The sequence below is a fragment of the Heterocephalus glaber genome, unplaced genomic scaffold (genome assembly GCF_053883595.1).
Source record: "Heterocephalus glaber isolate CG9 unplaced genomic scaffold, H.glaber_assembly_v1.0 deba00001504, whole genome shotgun sequence".
In the NCBI taxonomy this organism is placed as follows: domain Eukaryota; kingdom Metazoa; phylum Chordata; class Mammalia; order Rodentia; family Bathyergidae; genus Heterocephalus; species Heterocephalus glaber.
Window position 1 is genome coordinate 55,826,107 of NW_028258324.1, and position 19,379 is coordinate 55,845,485.

General features: G+C 36.8%; 1 protein-coding gene across 2 annotated transcripts; it reads left to right on the forward strand.

The window, feature by feature from the left end:
• The first annotated feature begins 8 nt into the window (after nt 1-8).
• On the forward strand, nt 9-18,484 carry Ndufb5 (NADH:ubiquinone oxidoreductase subunit B5). Of its 2 annotated transcripts, XM_087186576.1 has the most exons (7): nt 2,049-2,117; nt 2,405-2,495; nt 11,424-11,512; nt 12,652-12,718; nt 13,648-13,709; nt 14,837-14,943; nt 18,261-18,484. In XM_087186576.1, the coding sequence occupies exons 2-7, from the start codon at nt 2,423-2,425 to the stop codon at nt 18,379-18,381; spliced, it is 519 nt and encodes a 172-aa protein (XP_087042702.1). In that variant the 5' UTR covers nt 2,049-2,117; nt 2,405-2,422; the 3' UTR covers nt 18,382-18,484. The 2 variants fall into 2 exon arrangements, with proteins under 2 accessions (XP_004834693.1, XP_087042702.1); XM_004834636.3 differs by lacking the exons at nt 2,049-2,117; nt 2,405-2,495 and adding an exon at nt 9-224.
• The last annotated feature ends 895 nt before the right edge of the window (nt 18,485-19,379 follow it).

Below are 19,379 nucleotides of genomic sequence, written 5' to 3' on the forward strand. Positions count from 1 at the left end.
CTTACTCAACATGGGCGTCAATCAACTTCGCCCTCATTGGTAAATTGACTCTCTCGGCTCCCGTTACTCTCCCCGCTTCTTCCTGTTGCCGGTCGCAGCCATGGCGGCTATGAGTTTATTGCAGCGGGCTTCTGTCACTGCGGTGACGGCTCTGTCTGGCCGCCGCCTTGGCACTCGACTCGGATTCGGAGGCTTTCTCACTAGTGTCTTCCCAAAGACTGTTGGTGCGTGCTGGCCTTGGGAGGAAGTGCATGCAAGGGGGACGGGGTGAGAAATTGGAGGACTGTTCCAGGTGACCTTGGTGGGATCCGGAGGGTTCAGGGACAAACTGTGGGCTTGGGCTTTTATGTTAAACGGAGCACCATCTGTGTAAAGGACTTTCCTGAAGTAATAAAATCGCTTTCGTTTAAATTAATTAGCGTTTGTAAAGCATTTGCCATTCACAAACCAAGTTGGTGCTAATTTGCAGCCGAGTCTGAGAAGGCTTAGAGCCGAGACCTGCACTAGGTTCTGGTCCCACAGGTCTTGTTGCTGAGAAGTCCACCGATGGTGTGTAATATGTAGATAGGTGGGCTTAGGGCCAGCCTACCCTTTTAGCGCAGGAGTTACTGTGCCTGTAGAGCCCATGTTAATTTTAGGAGTCTATGAAAATGTTTTAAGTTAAATTTATTTTTAAAAGATTATAACGTTAGTGAATTCAGCCTAGATTTTATTTTTTATTTTTATTAGTACATGTTTGCAGAACATAATGATTACATTCATCGAGGGGAGTTGGAACTTGTACGTAACACATCTCAGTTCTTTTTATTTCGCTCCCCCCCCCTTCCTCTTTCCCTCCATTTCTTGGTACCCTCTTCATTTGCAAAAGATCTATCTCCATGTTTCCGATTATCTTTTCTATTAGTGCAGTCATAAAATGGCACTTCTGATATTTCAGGAAGGGCGCCAAAAACTTAAAAGTGCCTAGGTCCCAGAAAAATAATGATGCAGTCCTAGGAACGCAAATTTGGATCCCTTATGTATTGTGGATGCTTAAGGGGGGTAAGGGTGAATACTCAAAAGAGCAAAACATCAAATGATTGGTATTCAATCTATCTTTTTCTTTAATAGACTCTGCAAAATAAATGCAGTGTTATTGTCCCAATTTTACAGGGGAGGAGACTAATTATTATAAAAATAATGCACTATAAGGCTGGAGATTTAGCTCAGTGGTACCGTGCCTGCTGCACAAGCACAAGGTCCTGAGTTTGATCCCCAGTACCGCAAAAACAAAATAAAAAATAATTCATTGGTCTACTAAGTCAGTAATAATGGCAACCAACATCTATTGAGCACCTATTGTGTGTCACACACTATTCCAAGGCTCTAAAATATTGAATTATTTAATTCTCTTCATCAAAATTATTTGCCCTGTGCAATATAATAGGAAGTGTATCCTAAAACCAAAATGATTGTGTCCAATCCCAAATTATCTTGTTCTATTTTTGCCTTTTTTCCCAGTTTTATTTTAAGTATGCTACTTCACATGATGCACTGGAACATGCTGGAAAGGAGCAATAGTAGTCAATTAATTTCTAGCAGGAATATAAGAATATAAACTTTAAAAGTACATATGCTATCATTCCTTGATACAGTCATTTCTAGGTTATTTATAATACCTAATACAGTGTGATCTTATGTAAATAGCTCTTATGCTGTATTGTTTCGGGGAAAAAATGTATGCATGTTTAGTACAGATGCAATGTTTTTTACACCATGCTTGATTGAATCCAAGGATTTGGAATCCAGATACAGAGTCTACTATATAACATTTTGCTTATCTAGTCATCTGCCTTAGGACACTTGGGTTCCTTCTGTGTTTTAGCTATTATGAACAATTCTGCTGTGAACATGAGTGTACAAATATCTCTTTGGGGTCTTGCTTTCAGTTCTTTTGGGCTTATACCCAGAAGTAGACTAGCTAGATCATTTGTTAATTCTGTTTTTAATTTTTTTGGGGAACTCTGTAGTTTCCACTGTGCCTATACCATTTGTCATTCTTGCCAGCAGTGCACAACAGCTCCAGTTTCTCCGCATTCTCCACACCAACTCTTGTTTGGTAGTAGTCACCCAATTAGGTATGTGGTAATATCTCATTGTAGTTTTGATTTGCATTTCCCTAATATTAATGTTGAATATCTTTTCAAGTGCCTTTCCATTTGTATATCTTCTGTGGAAAAATATGTATTCAGGTCATTTCTCATTCTGAGTTGGAAAGGAAACCATTGAGAAAGGTGCGTTGGAAAGGTATACATGTTTATTCTGAGAGGTCATATATTCAGATTCTCTGAAGGGAAGAAATTTAAAGATCATCTAGGCTAATGCCTTATATTATGCTAATCCTTGTTTATGCTGTATTTTTCAGCTTTTCTAATACTGGGATATGATACCTGACACCCACAACTTAAAGGAGGAGAGATTTAATTTGTTCATGATTTCAGGGGATTCAGTCCATGGTAAGGGGCTCCAAGGGAGAAACATCATAGTGGAATGGTGTGGTGGAGCAAAGCTGCTCAGTCCATGATGGGTGGGAAGCAGAGCAGGGGAGCAGTCCCAGAGAAGGAGGAGGGACCAAAGTCACATTTCCATGACCCACCCAGACATACCCAGAATTATGCTCCCCCAATCCCCTGGACACCACCTATACCTGTCCACTCAACACAATCAGGTTTAACCTTCCATATCCTGCTATTGATACTTGAATAACTCTGTAATGGGGAATGAGTGTGCCCGTTTTATTTTCAGCAAGTAAAATTGCTAGAAATTTCATGTATCAAGCTGAAAATTACTGTTTCACACTGATCCTATTTCTTTGCTTCAGGTCATTATAGAATAGAGGAGTCTTCTGTCATGAGACAGCTCTTTCGCTATTTAAAAAGTTAATCTAGTCTCTGCCCAGACTTCTTTTATTGTGGGCCAATCAACTTCAGTTCTTTCAATCTCATTAGATCAGTTTTCTGATTGCTTAAGGTAAGGCAAACTTCATATTGTCCTTGAAAGAATGTGGTCTAGAGGGGACAAACTTGTACAGGTATAGTTGGGATATGGGAGCAGGGAGGATTGTTGTGTTTTGACTCTGTACTTCTTGTACATTAGATTAAGATTGAATTCATCTTTGGGTTTCAAGGCAGGAATTTCCACTGACTACATTTAAGCCTATTATATTCAGCCTTTTGTAAATGAGTATGAGGACTCTTCAGGGGCCCACTTTATCCTCAGTGTATTAGCCACTCTTGTGGCAGTAGCATTGTGTTTTCAAGACTCAACAAGTTAGGAATGCTGTCTCTGCCTCATCCAGGCCATTCATAAAAAACTTGAGAGATCCCTTTGGTAGTTTATTACATTAATTAATCAGCATCTTTTGGTTATAGCCAGCCAGTCAGTTACTCACTACAAATTCATAAGCTTGCTCCTTTCAGCTTCTAATGCAATTTTGCCCCACCCCTCCCCCCATCATCTTCTAAATAGGAACTTTCCTTCTGACCTGTTCTTTTCCACCTACATGACGTTTCTTTCCTTTGTTGCCCTTATAGATTTGCAGTTATTTATTTAGTGTCTTTTTCTCCCAGCAGAATCTATAGCCTTCTTAGACTCTTGACCTAGCAAAGGATCTGCACATGTAGGCTCTTAAATATTTATTGAATTAATGAGTATTTGTGGTATAATGAGATCTATTTTCTTCATGTAGTTTAGAAAAAAATTCAGTAATGGTACCTTTCAAATGATTTGCTGAAATCTACTTTGTCAAGTTGTCTGATTCATAATATTGTCATTTTAGGGGCCTTAGTAGTTTGAGTTACACGTCATAAATTCATGCCAGCTTCTAATTCTCTTGTGAATTAACCTCCTAAATTCATTGCAAGCTACTGCAAGTGATACCAAAATTAAAACAGATCCTGCCTTAAAAATATTAAAATACAGTTAAAAGTAGCAGCAATGAAAGCAAGTACAATTGGCCCTCTGTATCTGTGGGTTCTGTATCCTTGCATTCAACAACTTCAAGTAGAAAATATTTGGGGAGGGCCGGGGGTTTAGCTCAGTGGTTCCACCACCTGCCTTGCAAGTGCAAGGTCCTGAGTTCGATCCCCAGTACCAAAAAAAAAAAGAAAGTATTTGGGGAAAAAATTGTGCCTGTAATGAAGCATATACGGACTTTTAATTTTCTCATTCTCTTAGATAATAACTACGTGGGATTTACTGTATTAGGTATTATAAGTAACCAAGAGGTGAAACTGTGCAGGAGGATGTGTTACATGTGGATACTATACCATTTGATATAGGAAACTTGAGCATCTGTGGATTGTTTTATCCAAGGGGGTCCTGGAACCAGACCTACATGGGTGGATACCTAAACAGAGGATGACTTCATGCACATCACTAGGGTGTACAGCAACTCAAAAGTAGGAGAAGTCTCATCTGATTAGGAGAAGTGTTGGCTTCTTGGATAATAGGATGTCATAGGATGTCACTTGAGCCTAAAGGATAGACTTCAGGAGAAAGGAGACATTCCAGACGTGAAACATGAACAAAGTTTTGCCTTGTTTTATCTCCAGCAGTCCTTGAGTAAGGTCCATCTGGGAGCACTTTTAAGAGGAGGATATTCTTTTTTTTTTTTTTTTTTAATGTGGGAATCTGTTATCCCTCCTGCCTTTTTTTTTTTTTAATTCTTTTATTGGTACATTGTAGGTATACAACACAATTACATTTCTCACTGGGAATTGTACCTTTATATAATGCATCTTGGTTCTTATTTTTTCCCCATTCCTAGCCCTCCCTTCACGCCCTCCACCCTTCCTTATTTACAAAGACTTTATTTCCATTTTTTCCATTTCTCAGCATTTTTCCTTTCCCTTCTTTCCTTTCCCCAGCCCCTCCCACTACCCCTACCCCTTTGGACCTTTTCTTCCAATTTTGCATTATCATTTTAATCAATGGTACATTTTAGGTATACAATATAATGACATTCATCATTGGAAATTTGCACCTTTACATAGTCTCTCTTGGTTCTTATTTTTCACCCTTGCCCAGCCCTCCCTTCAACTCCTCCAGTCCTCCCTATTTACAAAGATTTTGTTCCTATTTTTCCATTTTCTCATATTAATCCTATTCCCTTCTATCCATTCCCCTAGCCCTCCCACTTCCTTCCCCTTTGCCCCTTTTCTTCCTATTTCACATTACCTATTATACATTTAGTCCTTATTTACACTTTCAGTTTCTCACACCAGAGAAACTATTCGGTATTTATTCATGTGTGTCCTATTTATTTCACTTAAGATTATTGCCTCAATGTGCATCCACTTAGCTATAAATGTCTCTAATTTCTCATTTTTTATGGCTGAGTAGTACTCCATTTTATTAAAAAACCCCACATTTTCTTTATCCAGTCTCCAGTTGATGGGCATTTGGGCTGTTTCCAAGTTTTAGCTATTACAAACTGTGCTGCTATGAACATGGGTGCACATATATCACTGTGGTATGATTCTTTTAATTCTTTGGGGAAGATCCCCAGCAGTGGAATAGCGGGGTCAAATGGGACTTCCAGTCCTAGTTCTTTGAGGTACCTCCATACTGATTTCCAGTGTTTGCACCAGTCTACACTGCCACCAGCAGTGGAGCAGGGTTCCTCTTTCCCCCCAGCCCCGCCAGCATTTGGTATTGGTTGATTTCATGATAGCAGCCATTCTTTCTGGAGTGAAGTGGAATCTCAGCGTTGTTTTCATTTGCATCTCTTGAGTGACCAGTGATGTTGAACATTTTTTCATGTATTTATTTGCTATTTCTACTTCTTTGTCTGAGAAATGTCTGTTCATTTCACATGCCCATTTTCGGATTGGGTCTTTAAATTTGGGAGGTCTGATCTTTTTAAGTTCTTTATAGATTCGAGATAGTAGACCTTTGTCTGAGGAAGAGCAGGTGAAAATTTTTTCCCACATTGTGGGTTGTCTCTTCACACTGCTGGTGGTTTCTCTTGCTGTGCAGAAGCCTTTTAATAAGAAGAGATCCTACTTGTTGATTGTTTGTGCTAGTTCACGGGCAACTGAGGTTTTGTTCATAAAATCTTTTCCTACACCGATGTCTTCAAGGGTTCTACCTAACCTCTGTTCCAACTGGTTTAGAGTTTCTAATTTAATATTTAGATCTTTAATCCATTTTGATTTTAGTTTAGTGCATGGTGAGAGATATAGGTCTACTTTTAATCTTTGGCAAGTTGAAGCCCAATCTTTCCAGCACCATTTATTAAAGAGGCTATCTTTCCTGCAGTGAGGGTGTTTGGCTCCTTTATCGAAGATGAGATGGCTGAGTGTGTCTGGCGTTGTTTCTGCATCTTCTAATCTGTTCCACTGGTCCTCAAGCCTGTTTCTTTGCCAGTAACATGCTTTTTTTTAATCACAATAGCTTTGTAGTATAGTTACAGGTTGGGGATTGTGATACCCCTGCCATGTCTTTGTTACCTAGAATTACTTTTGCTATTCTGGGTCTCTTCTTGTCCCAAATGAATTTTTGGATTGTTTTCTCAAGGTCCATGAAGTATGCTGCTGGGATCTCAATTGGAATTGCATTAAATCTATATAGCAGTTTTGGAAGTATGGCCATTTTCACTATATTAATCCTTCCTACCCAGGAGCAGGGGATGTCTGTTCATTTTCTGATATCATCTTCAATCTCTCTTTTCAGAGTGCCATAGTTTTCAGAGAAGAGGTCTTTGATTTCTTTCGTTAGAATGATTCCTAGGTATTTCAGTTTTTTGGATGCTATTGTGAAAGGAATTATTTGCCCTATTTCTCTCTCAGTGAGTCTGTCATTGGTGTAGAGGAAAGCTATTGATTTTTGTGTGTTGACCTTGTAACCAGCTACTTGACTGAATTTGGTTATTAAGTCCAGAAGACTTTTGGTGAAGTTCTTGGGGTCTTCTATATAGAGTATCATGTCATCTGCAAATAATGACAATTTGACTTCTTTATTACCTATCTTTATTCCTTTTATTTCTTTCTCTTGTCTAATTGCTGTGGCTAATGTTTCCAGAACTATATTGAACAAGAGTGGTGATAGTGGACATCCTTGTCTTGTTCCTGATTTTAGTGTGAAGGATTTGAGTTTTTGACCATTCAATATGATATTGGCTGTTGATTTTTCATAGATGGTTTCTAGCAGTTTGAGGAAGAGATCATCTATTCCAATTTTTTGTAGGGTTTTTATCATAAATGCATGTTGGATTTTGTCAAATGCTTTTTCTGCGTCTATGGAGATAATCATATGGTTTTTGTCCTTGGTTCTATTGATATAGTGTATTACATTGATTGATTTTCATCTATTGAACCATCCCTGCATCCCTGGGATGAATCCCACTTGATCAGGGTGTATGATCTTCTTGATGATCTTCTGCATTCTGTTTGCCAGTATCTTCTTAAGGATTTTTGCATCTATGTTCATTAGTGAGATCGGCCTATAGTTCCCTTTTTCAGTTGGGTCTTTCTCTGCTTTGGGGATCAAGGTGATGCTTACTTCCAGGAATGAATTTGGGAGTATTGCTTCCCTTTCAATTTCATTGAAGAGTTTGAACAGTAGTGGCAGCAGTTCCTCTCTAAATGTCTTGTAGAATTCAGCAGTGAAGCCATCAGGGCCCTGGCTATTCTTAGATGATAAGTTTTTAATTACGTTTTCAATTTCATTGGTTGATATTGGGTTGTTCAGAATTTTTAGGTCTTCTTCATTCAACTTTGGTAATTCATATGTATCTAGGAATCTGTCCATTTCTTCTGTGTTGTCCATCTTATTGGCGTATAGGCTCTGGAAGTAGGTATTGATGATCCTCTGGATTTCTGCTGGGTCTGTTGTAGTTTCACCCTTTTCATTCCTAATTGCATGGATTTGGGCCTTTTCCTTCCTTTTTCTGACAAGGTTGACTAAAGGTTTATCAATTTTGTTGATTCTTTCAAAGAACCAACTCTTGGCTTCATTGATTTTTTGTATCTTTCTCTTAGTCTCCATTGCATTGATTTCTCCTCTGATCTTTATAATTTCCTCCCTTGTATGAGCTTTGGGGTTGTCCTGCTCTTCTTTTTCTAGAAGCTTGAGGTTTAGCATCAGGTTGTTTAATTGGGCTTGTTCTGTTTTCCTAATATGCGTATTCACTGCTATGAATTTCCCTCCTAAGACTGCTTTCATTGTGTCCCATAGATTCCGATATGTTGTATTGTCATTGTCATTTAATTGAAGGAACTGTCTGATTTCTTCTTTAATTTCCTCTGTGACCCATTGGTTATTTAGAAGTGTGTTGTTCAATTTCCACGTGTTTATGAAATTTTTTGAATTTCTTTTGCTATGGATCTCCAATTTCATCGCACTATGGTCTGATAATATACAGGGGATAACTTCAATTCCTTTGCACTTACTTAAACATGTTCTATGTGTGAGTATGTGGTCTGTTTTGGAGAATGACCCATGTGCAGCTGAGAAGAATGTGTATTCTGATTTTGTGGGGTGGAAGACTCTGTAAACATCTGTTAAGTTCTTTTGTTCAGGAGTTTGATTGAGTTCTAGTATTTCATTACTTATTTTTAGTCTAGTTGATCTATCTATTTGTGACAGTGGGCTGTTGAGTTCCCCCAGTACAATTGTATTAGTGCATATATGACTTTTCATGTCTGTTAGTATTTGTTTTATATAGTTGGGCACACTAGTGTTTGGTGCATAGATATTTATGATTGTCATCTCTTCCTCTTGGATTCTTCTCTTTACAAGGATGTAGTGTCCTTCTTCGTCTCTCTTAATCAGTGTCGGTTTGAAATCGACTTGATCTGCAAAGAGGATAGCTACTCCTGCTTTTTTTCGGGTTCCTGTCACATGGAGTATTGTTTTCCACCCTTTAACTCTCAGTCTATGAGTTTCCTTTTGAATGAAGTGTATTTCTCATATGCAACATATTATTGGATTTTGCTTCTTGACCCATTCTACCAGTCTGTTTCTTTTGATTGGTGAATTGAGACCATTAACATTGATGGTTATAACTGAAACGAATTGACTTGTCATTGCCATGACTTTTTCTTTTTGTTGGGTTCTCCCCCTTTACATTTAATTTCTTGTCATGCCAGATGGGTTCATTCTGCTTTGCTTCCTGGGGTTGTGATCCTCAATGTCTGTTCCTAGGATATTGTGTAAAATTCTTTGGAGTGCTGATTTGGTATTCACGAAGTTCCTAAGGTGCTCTTTGTCATGAAAGTATCTTATTTCTCCATCCATTTTGAAAGATAGTTTTGCAGGGTACATCAATCTGGGTTGGAGGCTGTTTTCTTTTAGGGCTTGGAATATGTCACTCCAAGCTCTTCTTGCCTTGATGGTTTGTGTTGAGAAGTCTGCTGTGATTCTGATGGGCTTTCCTTTGTATGTGATTTGTTTCTTTTTTCTGACTGCTTGTAGAGCTTTGTTCTTCTGTTGTGTTTCTGGAATCTTCACAATTATATGCGTATGTGTAGATTTTTTTGATCAAGGCTATTTGGAGTCCTATATGCCTCACTTATGTGTATGTCAAGCTCTTTTCCCCTGCTTGGGAAGTTTTCTGCCGTTATTTCTGTGAAGAGATCTTTTATGTCATCTGCACTCTGTCCTGTTTCTTCATTGACTCCAATCAGTCTTATGTTATTCTTCTTTGCATCATCTAGCAGGTGCTGGATTGATTTCTCATGTTCTCTTATAATTTTGAAGCAATTTTTCTTTTCCTGGTCACTAATTGCAATCTTATCTTCTGTATCTGAAATTCTGTCCTCACATTGGCTCATTCTGCTGTGTAGACTTTCAATGGAGTTTTTCATGTCCTGGAAATCTATTTGCATCTGTTTTATGGATTCCATTTGTTTCTTATGTTGGGATTCCATCATGTTCCTGAGCGCCTCCCTAGATTTATTAATCATGTCTTGCACTAGGGGCACAATTTCTCCTGTTATCTGAGAAATTATTTCTGATTTCATTTTTTCCAGATCCCCTTTTGTTGCCATTTCAGTGGGTCCAGGTTGTTGAGTATCAGAGGGTTCCATCTCATTTCCCTTTGGGGTTGCTGTAGGTGATCTGGGAGTCTGGTTTTGAGACTTATTTACATGTTTTTTCATTTCACCTGGGGTGGGGGGCTGTTGTTGCCTGCACTGATTACCTCCTCTGACCTGGGTGAGGTGGGACAGGGGCCGGGAGCAGCGGTAGGGATGGTGACCCAAAAGCCCTTTCCTGTGGGCTGGGAGCTGCGGGAGGGATGGTGGCTGGGAAGCCCCTTCCTCTGGGCCAGGAGCAGCGGGGCAGAAGGTGGCCCAAAAGCCCTTTCCTCTGGGCTGGGAACAGTGGGAGGGATGGTGGCCGGGAAGCCCCTTCCTCTGGACCAGGAGCAGTGGGACAGGGGCTCAAAAGCCCCTACCTCTGGGCTGGGAACAGCAGGACTCAGTACCTTGGTCTGGTGGTCTGGTGTCTTTGTAGTGTGGAACCAGGTGGCTGCCTGTCTGCAGTGGTGCAGCAGGGTGATTCGGTGTCTTCCGCGTGACTCAGGACTCAGGACCTCGGTAGGGCGTGCAGACCTGCCTGTCTGCAGCGGGCTGATTCCGAGGAGGATATTCTTAATCAGAAATAGCTTACAAGTGGATTTTATCCACATATCTTAGGGGATATAATTCTGTTAACAAGTTCAAATTCCTGCTGGAGATTTGTTGCATAAATAATGTTGGTCCTTCCCATCTATTTTGCAACAACTTCTTTTTGTTTGTTTGTTTGCTTTATTAAGACAGAGCCTCACTATTTCAGGCTGGCCTAGAACTGGCCCTTTAGGCCAGGCGGGCTATGTACCCCAGGAGGCGACCCTCCTGCCTCAGTCTCCCAAGTCCTGGGAGTTACAGGCATGCACCGCCACACCAGGCTAGCAACTTCTTGATGTACACTACTTCATCATATGAAAGGCATAATTTAAATTATAATAATTTATTTCTTTTGCAGCATTGTCAAATATTTATAGCAGAGGAAACAAAGATGATCAGCTCACCAAGACTATCTGACCATCCCTGCCTGCTATTAAAACAAATTGAAATGAATACTTGAATATTTATCTAAGATTTAATTAAAATAAATAGCAGAACGCTTACCTAGTATACGCAAAGCCTTGGATTCGATCCATCGTATTATAAAGAAAAAAAAGAAAATATAGATCTATAGTTTAGAATAGTAGTACATTAGTCTTTGCTTGTTTGAAGATACCATATCTGTCCTTAGTACTTGAATTCAAAAAAACGTTTTAAAAATCTTAATTCATATCAAATATTTATGCATGTATGTTTTCTTACAATCTGTCTTTATCTTGTTAACAGTATACTTGCATGAACCTTGTGTAACATAAAGTAATTTAATATTTGTAGCTCCTGTACGACACAGTGCAGACCATGGGAAAAGACTGTTCGTCATCAAACCTTCTTTATTCTATGACAAGCGCTTTTTGAAATTATTGGTGAGTTACATTTTTTTCATTAACTAAAATTTTGGCTAACAATTAGCATAAAATTTTTTGCCTCCTTAGAAAACATCTTCCATGTTATAAAAGATTTGATTTTGTAAATTTGTATTTCGTTGCTCAGAAGACACTGAGATTATGTGGTACAGTCTGATTTGTTTTTGAATCTCTTTTTAAATTAGTAAGCATTTTCTCTTTCATTGAAATGTTCACATTAACTAGAGGTAAAACTTGAGCCATTTCTTTCTTAAGATTATGGAGATTTGAAATATAATTGTTCCCTGCTTTAAGATAAAAAAATCTACAGGACTGAAGATGTAGCTCAGTGGTCAAGTCCCTGCTTAGCACAAGGCCCTGGGTTTGAGCACCAGCAACACACACACACACTCTGCAACTCGGCAAATTACAAAACTGAAAATTGATTTATATGAGGATGATTAGTTTACATTAGTAAAGTATTCTTTAAATTGCCAAAGAAATTAATAAAGGAGGACTGTTCTTTTGAATGATTTTTATTGATATGTCGTTCGGGAACTTTTATTTCAGAGACTGATGCTAACCTATAGCGCAGTCTTAATTCGTTGATAACGGTATCACTTACTTAGGGCACTGATTGTGTATTTGTATCTCAAGGCTGTATAAGAACAAAGTGGAGGCTTAGAAAACGGAAGATTGTCTGGACACTGCAGCTGTCCCTAAAGCTCTGAATCATCATCTGGATTCTAGCTGTCTTGAGACTGTCTCTTGCCTCCCTTTCACTTCCTGCCCCTCTCCATCTACTTGGTTGAGGTCCCAATTTTCTTATCATGGCCTATTCAAACCCTATTCAGTGGTTTAGATCACCCCAGGGTTTTTACATTTTTTTCCTAACTTGCATGGCATTGCTTTAACTAAAAAGTCATCATTTAAATATATATTGTATTATACTTGTACAATTAAACCTTACTTTTTTCCTTCAGTTTTGGTCTTAAACCTAGAACAAAATAATATCACTGAGCTCAATAATTTGATACCACATCCCCACTTTGGCAAGTTTATTTTTTAAGAAATATAAGGGAATCACATGAGTACTTTGAGGGTGAGGAGAGTTAGGAAATGATCATGAGAAAAACCTTTTTGTTTTTTAATCTTAACAGAGATTCTACCTTTTGTTGACTGGGGTTCCGGTAGTAATTGGCATAACTCTGGTGAACGTATTTATTGGTAAGTCACCCCCACTCCAGCAGTGATGAATTGGTAAATTCTTAAAAACATTAATTTTTAAAAAGAAAATTATGAATATTATAATGAAAAACCTTTTAAATAGTAAATTAAACATAAGCATGGCCATTTATTTAAAAGTAACCAAATTTTAATCTTCAGTAATATATGATGTTATTTTCACTTGATCTTAGTCAAAAGGCCGAGAAGCGATATATGATGTTATTTTCTAACACATTTCTTTTCTTCCCAAAACCTTTAAGGTCACTAATTCTATAGAGGCTGCATAGTAAGCATCCAAAAACCTCATCTTCCTTTTCCTTTTTATTTCCCCAAATCAGCTTTGATAAGTCTGAATAAGGAAAGTAGAAAGAGACACAAGTGGAAGAGAGGCTAAGAGATCGAAGAATTTTAAAAAATCTATCCTGGAACATATAAATCTATAATTCTTTTTTAAATTTATTTATTTATTTATTTATTTATTTATTTATTTATTTATTTATTTATTTGGTACCAGGGATTGAACTCGGGTCCTTGTGCTTGCACAGCAGGCGGCGAAACCACTGAGCTAAATCCCTGGCCCTGTAATTCTTTTTTAGAAAAAGAAAATTGTTAGTAGCAGTAAACATTAGATTTTCATGGGAAATTCTGTTCAGAGTACTTCTAATACCGTAAATTCTAAAATATTTTGTTTAGTAGCTGTAGGAAAGATCAGAAGGAGTAATCTTTCACCTCTGAAGATGTCTAAATATACCTAATGAATGCATTGATTTGCAACCAGACTAAGGTGACTTTAGAAAAGTAGATCTTCATTGGTACAAATAAAAGATCTCTTAAAGCCACAGGAAGTTACTTTTTTGCTTTATTGGTGAAGAATTATTATTATAAGCTCCTAATGCTAAAGTTGAACATCACCATTTTTCTCTTATTAGGTGAAGCTGAATTAGCAGAAATTCCAGAAGGCTATATCCCAGAATATTGGGAGTATTACAAGGTTTGTATAGGTCATTAAAATTTATTTTTATTAGGTATTTAGTTATAATGCTAGTTAATATTTTAATTTGGTAATTATATAGTTTTTATATTCAATTTTTGATACCAAGTAGATGATACATTTTTTTTACTAGCAACTACTTTTGGTACTTTTTTTTTTAAAGCTTTACAGGTTTTTAAAGACTGACTTTGCAGTGTGTTTTCAGCCTAGCAGAGTAACAGAATTTATTCTATGGTCAAGGCCATGGGGAAGAGGTTACCAGTACTAATGCCAGCTGTCTTTTATTGAGCACCTGTGTCGCAGGCACTATGCTAAGTCTTCTACAAATATTATTTTATCTCACATAAAAGGTACTATTATTAAGCACAGGCTTAAAAGGTGTAAAGTGGCCTACCTAAGAGGTGGAGCCAGTATGTATTAGAAACCATCAGTCTGGCTCAAGCCTGGTCTGGTGTATGGTCATTACAGCATACGATCAATGCCACCAAAACCCAAAATTAATCTGTTACTTACCTTCACAAGTATGGTAGTGAGAGACTATACTCCATTGTATTTTATTATGTGAATGAATTATATTTTAGAAAAAAATGCTTCATTATTATTATTATTATGTTGTTGTTATCGGGGCTCGAACTCGGGTCCTTGTGCTAAATGCTTCATTATTAAATCATAAGATAAAACATAAGATTAGTTTATTTTTGCTCCCTGGTGGAAAGAGCTTCATGTTTGGATCAACAGAATCTTGTTTTGTCTCCTGAGTCTGCCACTTAAGATACCTCAGCATAGGATAATGGGAAAGAAGGCTTTGGAGTCAGACCTGGTTTGAGTCCAGATATTGTTACTTAGTTTGTGCAATTTGCTCATCTCTAAAATGAAGACAAAAATAGTATCTACCTAATGAACTAAAGTTATTTAAAATATATATAAAGTAGGCCTGGCAATTTAGCTCAGTGCTTCCGCTGCCTGCCTCGCAAGCGCATATATATATATATAGAGAGAGAGAGAGAGAGTAGTTGGTGTATAATAAATATTGGTTTAGCTACCTGAGATGGTCATTTTAAAGAGTAATCGCCTAGAAAAGGAAAGCATTGTTCAGAAAGTAATTTTAAACAAATACTCTCTTACAGCATCCTATATCAAGATGGATTGCTCGTACTTTCTGTGAGAACCCCGAAAAGAATTACGAAAGGACAATGGCTATCCTTCACATTGAATCTGAAAAGGCTGACTTATGGTAGGAAAAAGGGGCGGGGAAGAAAATCGTTCTTGAGTTGCAAACCACAAGAAAAAAAAAAGAATAAAACTATTTCTGCACTAAAGAATTCTTTATGTGAAGGGATGAAGATAGACAGAATTTGCCTTCCTAGAGTGAAGACTGTAAGTGGGTAACTATCAGGAGATAATATACATCAGATTAAGAGGAATTCTTTTGTAAATATTTCTGTACTTTCATGTATAAGGCAACCCTCTCACCATACTACCCTGTTTCCTTCCACCCCATCTTCTTAGAAATGACCTCTATTTAACAATTTCTTATATATGTTCTAGAGAACATTTTATATGTTGATGAATATATCTTATAATTTGAAAATTATATTATTATATTTATAAGAGAGAGACTCTTATAAACACTGTTTTGTGCCTTGTCTGTATTTCAGTTAATGTAGTTTGGTGATTATTCTGTAATCTGTACCCCATTCTTTTTAGTGGCTGCATTATGTATTCATTGGGTAGATAGGCCATAGTGTTTTCAGCTAGTTCCCTATTGTTGGTACTTAGGTACTTTCCATGTTTTTTAGTATTATACATAATGCTGTGGTAGGTTTTCTCATACATATATTTTTGCATACTTATGTGTCTATAGAAAGTAAATTCCTATCAGTGGAACTGATAAGCCCAGTGGTATATGCTTTCAAATATTAAGATACTGCCTTACTTTTCAGGAAAGGTGTACCACTTATTTTTTCCATCATATTATTCCATTATTCCAATGATAATTTGTTTGTCAGTAATGGAATATATCAAACTTAAACATTCTTGCTGATATGATAGAAAATATTATCTCTTTATTTTGATGTATTGCTTTATAAGGTTCAGTATTTTTTCATATACTTATTAGTTGTATATATCTCTCAATTGTTCAGTTTTCTACTAATTTGTACATTAAGTTAGTCTTTTTTAAACAATTTTCTTGCCAATATCTTTTTCCAGGTTGTCATTTTATCTTTTGACAATGAAGAATTTTTTGCAAGATAGAAGTATTTTTATGTTTCAGATAACAAATATATATTATAATATGTATTTGAACACTTGCTCTGTATCAGTGTTTTACTGTATATGTGTTTACTCTTGTTTAATTACTGTGAGGTTTGTCAGTCTTTCTCTGGCTTCTGAAATTTTGTGTCGTGCAGAGATCTCTAGTAATTAAGTAAATACTGTACATAATTCTAAAATTATTTTTTAAAATATTACTTTGGATGCTAGAGATAATAGCTCAGTAGTAAAGCACATGCTTAGCATGCATGAGGCCCTCCAATCCACAATGCCACAAAAAAGATAAAAAACTTTTGTGTTATATTTTACTACTTTTAAATGTGATCCAATCTGAAATATATTTTCGTTTTAAGTGTGAGATGTTATTGACATGCGATCAAATGCATCCTTTAAGTTGAATGGATATTTGCCAAAGCATGTACCTGTATATCCACCACCACAGTCAGAGTCATTTTGATCACACAAGTGTTCTTTGTGTGCCTTTTTCCACCCATCCCATTTAATCTCCATCCTCTATACTTGATCCCAAGCTACCATCAAGCTGCTTTTCTGTTCATTCTGTTTTAAACTTGGTTGTTTATAAATACTGTTATAATATTAAAAGATATTTAAATGATGAAAAGAATATGTGATTGGCTGTTTCCTAGATACAGTATGTGGTTACATACACATGTGGTTACCATATAGAACTGATATGTATTTAAAAGCCTAAGAACAATAGTATGGCTCATATTTAGCAATATAAGGCTTTTCTGAACTTCAAACAAACCTTTGAGTTCCAGTTTAGTAACTGGACCTAGAATTCCTCAGAATAGTGATCCTAAACAGATACAAAACAAACTAAAAACAAACCAGCCAAAACCATGACTTCCACCCCTACAGAAAAGACGCCAATGTGAGCACAGAATGAGGAGTGTCTGCGGTTTTGAAAAGTATGTATTTAGACCTTCAGAAAACTGAGACATTAGAGAAATATGTAAAGGGGACTATCTACCATAGTTGACTCCCCCCTGAGAGACTTTAGTCCTTAATATTAAAAAAATTTTTTTTCCAGTGCTGGGGATTAAACCAAAGGCCTTTACACTGAGCTACATCCCCAGTCCTTTTTTTCTTATTTTGAGACAAGGTCTCACTAAATTGCCCTGATTAGGCTTGAACTTGTAGTCCTCCTGCCTCGGCTTCCTAGAGTGCTGGGATTACAGGTGTGTATCACCATGCCTGGCTATATACCTTGCTTTATAACCGAACTGTGTTTATCATCTCCTTCCACATTACTACATTTAGATTCTCCTTAATTCTTTTTAATAGTACATTATGTAGGTGAACCATAGTTTACTTACCTGGTTAATACCCTGATAAATGAATATTTTAATTACTTGAATTTTGGACAGTTACATTCTAAAGAATAGAAAAGAAATACGGTATTTAATCATGAAAAAAGAAAAATAAGCATAAGACTCTTAAATGCACAAATACAAAGATATATAATCTTTCATAGATAGGATTAGTGGGCTGGCTAATGTTAAATTGTTTAGATGTGATACATTTTCAGTCTTATGAAAAATACATGTTCTACAAAAATGAAAAGCAAAGGGTAGATGGAAAAGGGACCACTTCTCCAGGAAAGTATGGTAGTTTGTGCAAACTTTGGATGTGGGAGAGAAAAAGCATCTTTATAAACTAGAAGCTATTTAATTTGTGAAGAAAGAGGACAGCTCAGTAGATTGTAGACTTGGAGGATATTTTTCTTAATCCTGATTCTTCTCTTCCCTTTTTTTTCTTTACAAATACTGTATTGACTAAGGGTCTGCTGTTAACCAGGGACAGTTTAACCAGTTTTCTATTCTCATGATGATGGGCAGCCAATATAGACAGGATGTGAGCTCTTCTAAGAAAGATTATCATTTTCCCAGCACTTCCCCAAGAAATGGCCATCATAGTAGGCATTCTGTAAAACATGCTTGTAGCATCTAAAAGGTGAAAAGACAGGAAAAGCATTGTGACGATTCGAACATGATCTGTCCAGAGTGGAGAAAATTAATCATTTCCAGTGAATTAGTGGCAAAAACTGTTTGGTGGGTAACTACATAAGTAAAGGGATGAAAGTTAAAAGTCAGTTCCAGATTTTGCTTATAGACGTGCAGCACATATGTCCCTACAGCAGGTCTCTGTACATAACAACAAGGGGTTCTCTAGGGCTTATTCTTTATGGCGATGATTATTAAATTTGAAATTGGAAACGCTGGGATCACAGTATTGTTACTCTATTTGTCACAGGTTAAATGAGTTGGAAGTTCGAAGACTAATGCGTGCTAGAGGTGATGGACCCTGGTATCAATATCCAACCAGTGATAAGGCGCTTATTGATCAATCTCCAAAATCAACCCCTGACAAGTAGTCGTTCATTTCTTCAGATATAAAGTGTATTCTCTTAAGTGGAAATAAGTTGATAAATATAGTCTGTACTTTTGCTCTGTGATGAATAAAAGAGCTTCTTTCAATGCTTTGTTTCTGTGTTGGTTCAGATGAAGGTTTTTGATTTTGTGGTTTGGGTTTCATTTTTTAAAAAAGTTTAAAATGCAATAATAAAAGCTAGAGAAATCAGAATTTGTGAATTCCTTAAGTATTGACAGGCTAGTGTTTTATTTGACAAATGGACATTAAAGAAGGGAAGCCTTAACTGCATTAACCCTTCAATGCCTAAGTGTCCCATTTTTGAATGCCTATAACAGTGGAACAAAATAAAAATTTTTCTCTTCAAAGTTTTGTTCCTTGAATTTTTCTAGACAATGCATGAATTTCATGCAAAATTGCAATTGTGTGGCGCCAATCCCCAGCCCGTAAAAGGGTTAAGTATTGGGAAGAATAGTTGTTTGTCACATGTCTATGTTGCAGATACCAGATTATTCAGAAAATATTGAACTACTCATATAAAATGTTAGCACCCCAAATTTTCAGGGAACAAATCTTCAAGTTTATGTTTTCATGCTTTGTTTTTTAGCTATGTATCATTAAAACTATACATGTATACATACATTTTTCTTTAAATTCAGTCTCTAAGATTCCTTAAAGTTTTTTTTGTAAACACTAGAGAAGTAGCTGTACAAAAAGTAAAATGATTACTGCAAAGATTTTGAAATTTGAGCAAAAGCTAAAAATAATGACTGCCATTAAATATTTATCTGCTGAGCACTGTGCCACATAACTGCCTTTTATTCACCATTTCAAAATCACTTTACGAGGCCCTATTACTCTTTGAGTTTTACAGATAAGAGAAACCTACAATACTTTATGCAGGTGCTTAACATTTACAAAAAATAAATATTTGGTCTTTTTGCTTCAGGAATTCATTATTTTTCAACCTATCAGTGAATCAATCAGCCTATCCGTGAATCT

Excerpts from the sequence above, each read along its gene's own strand:
- Ndufb5 (XM_004834636.3), top strand. The coding sequence starts at position 101 with ATGGCGGCTATGAGTTTATTGCAGCGGGCTTCTGTCACTGCGGTGACG. Across the intron at positions 11,513-12,651 it reads AGCGCTTTTTGAAATTATTG|AGATTCTACCTTTTGTTGAC; the intron begins GTGAGTTACATT and ends TAATCTTAACAG. Across the intron at positions 12,719-13,647 it reads TCTGGTGAACGTATTTATTG|GTGAAGCTGAATTAGCAGAA; the intron begins GTAAGTCACCCC and ends TTCTCTTATTAG.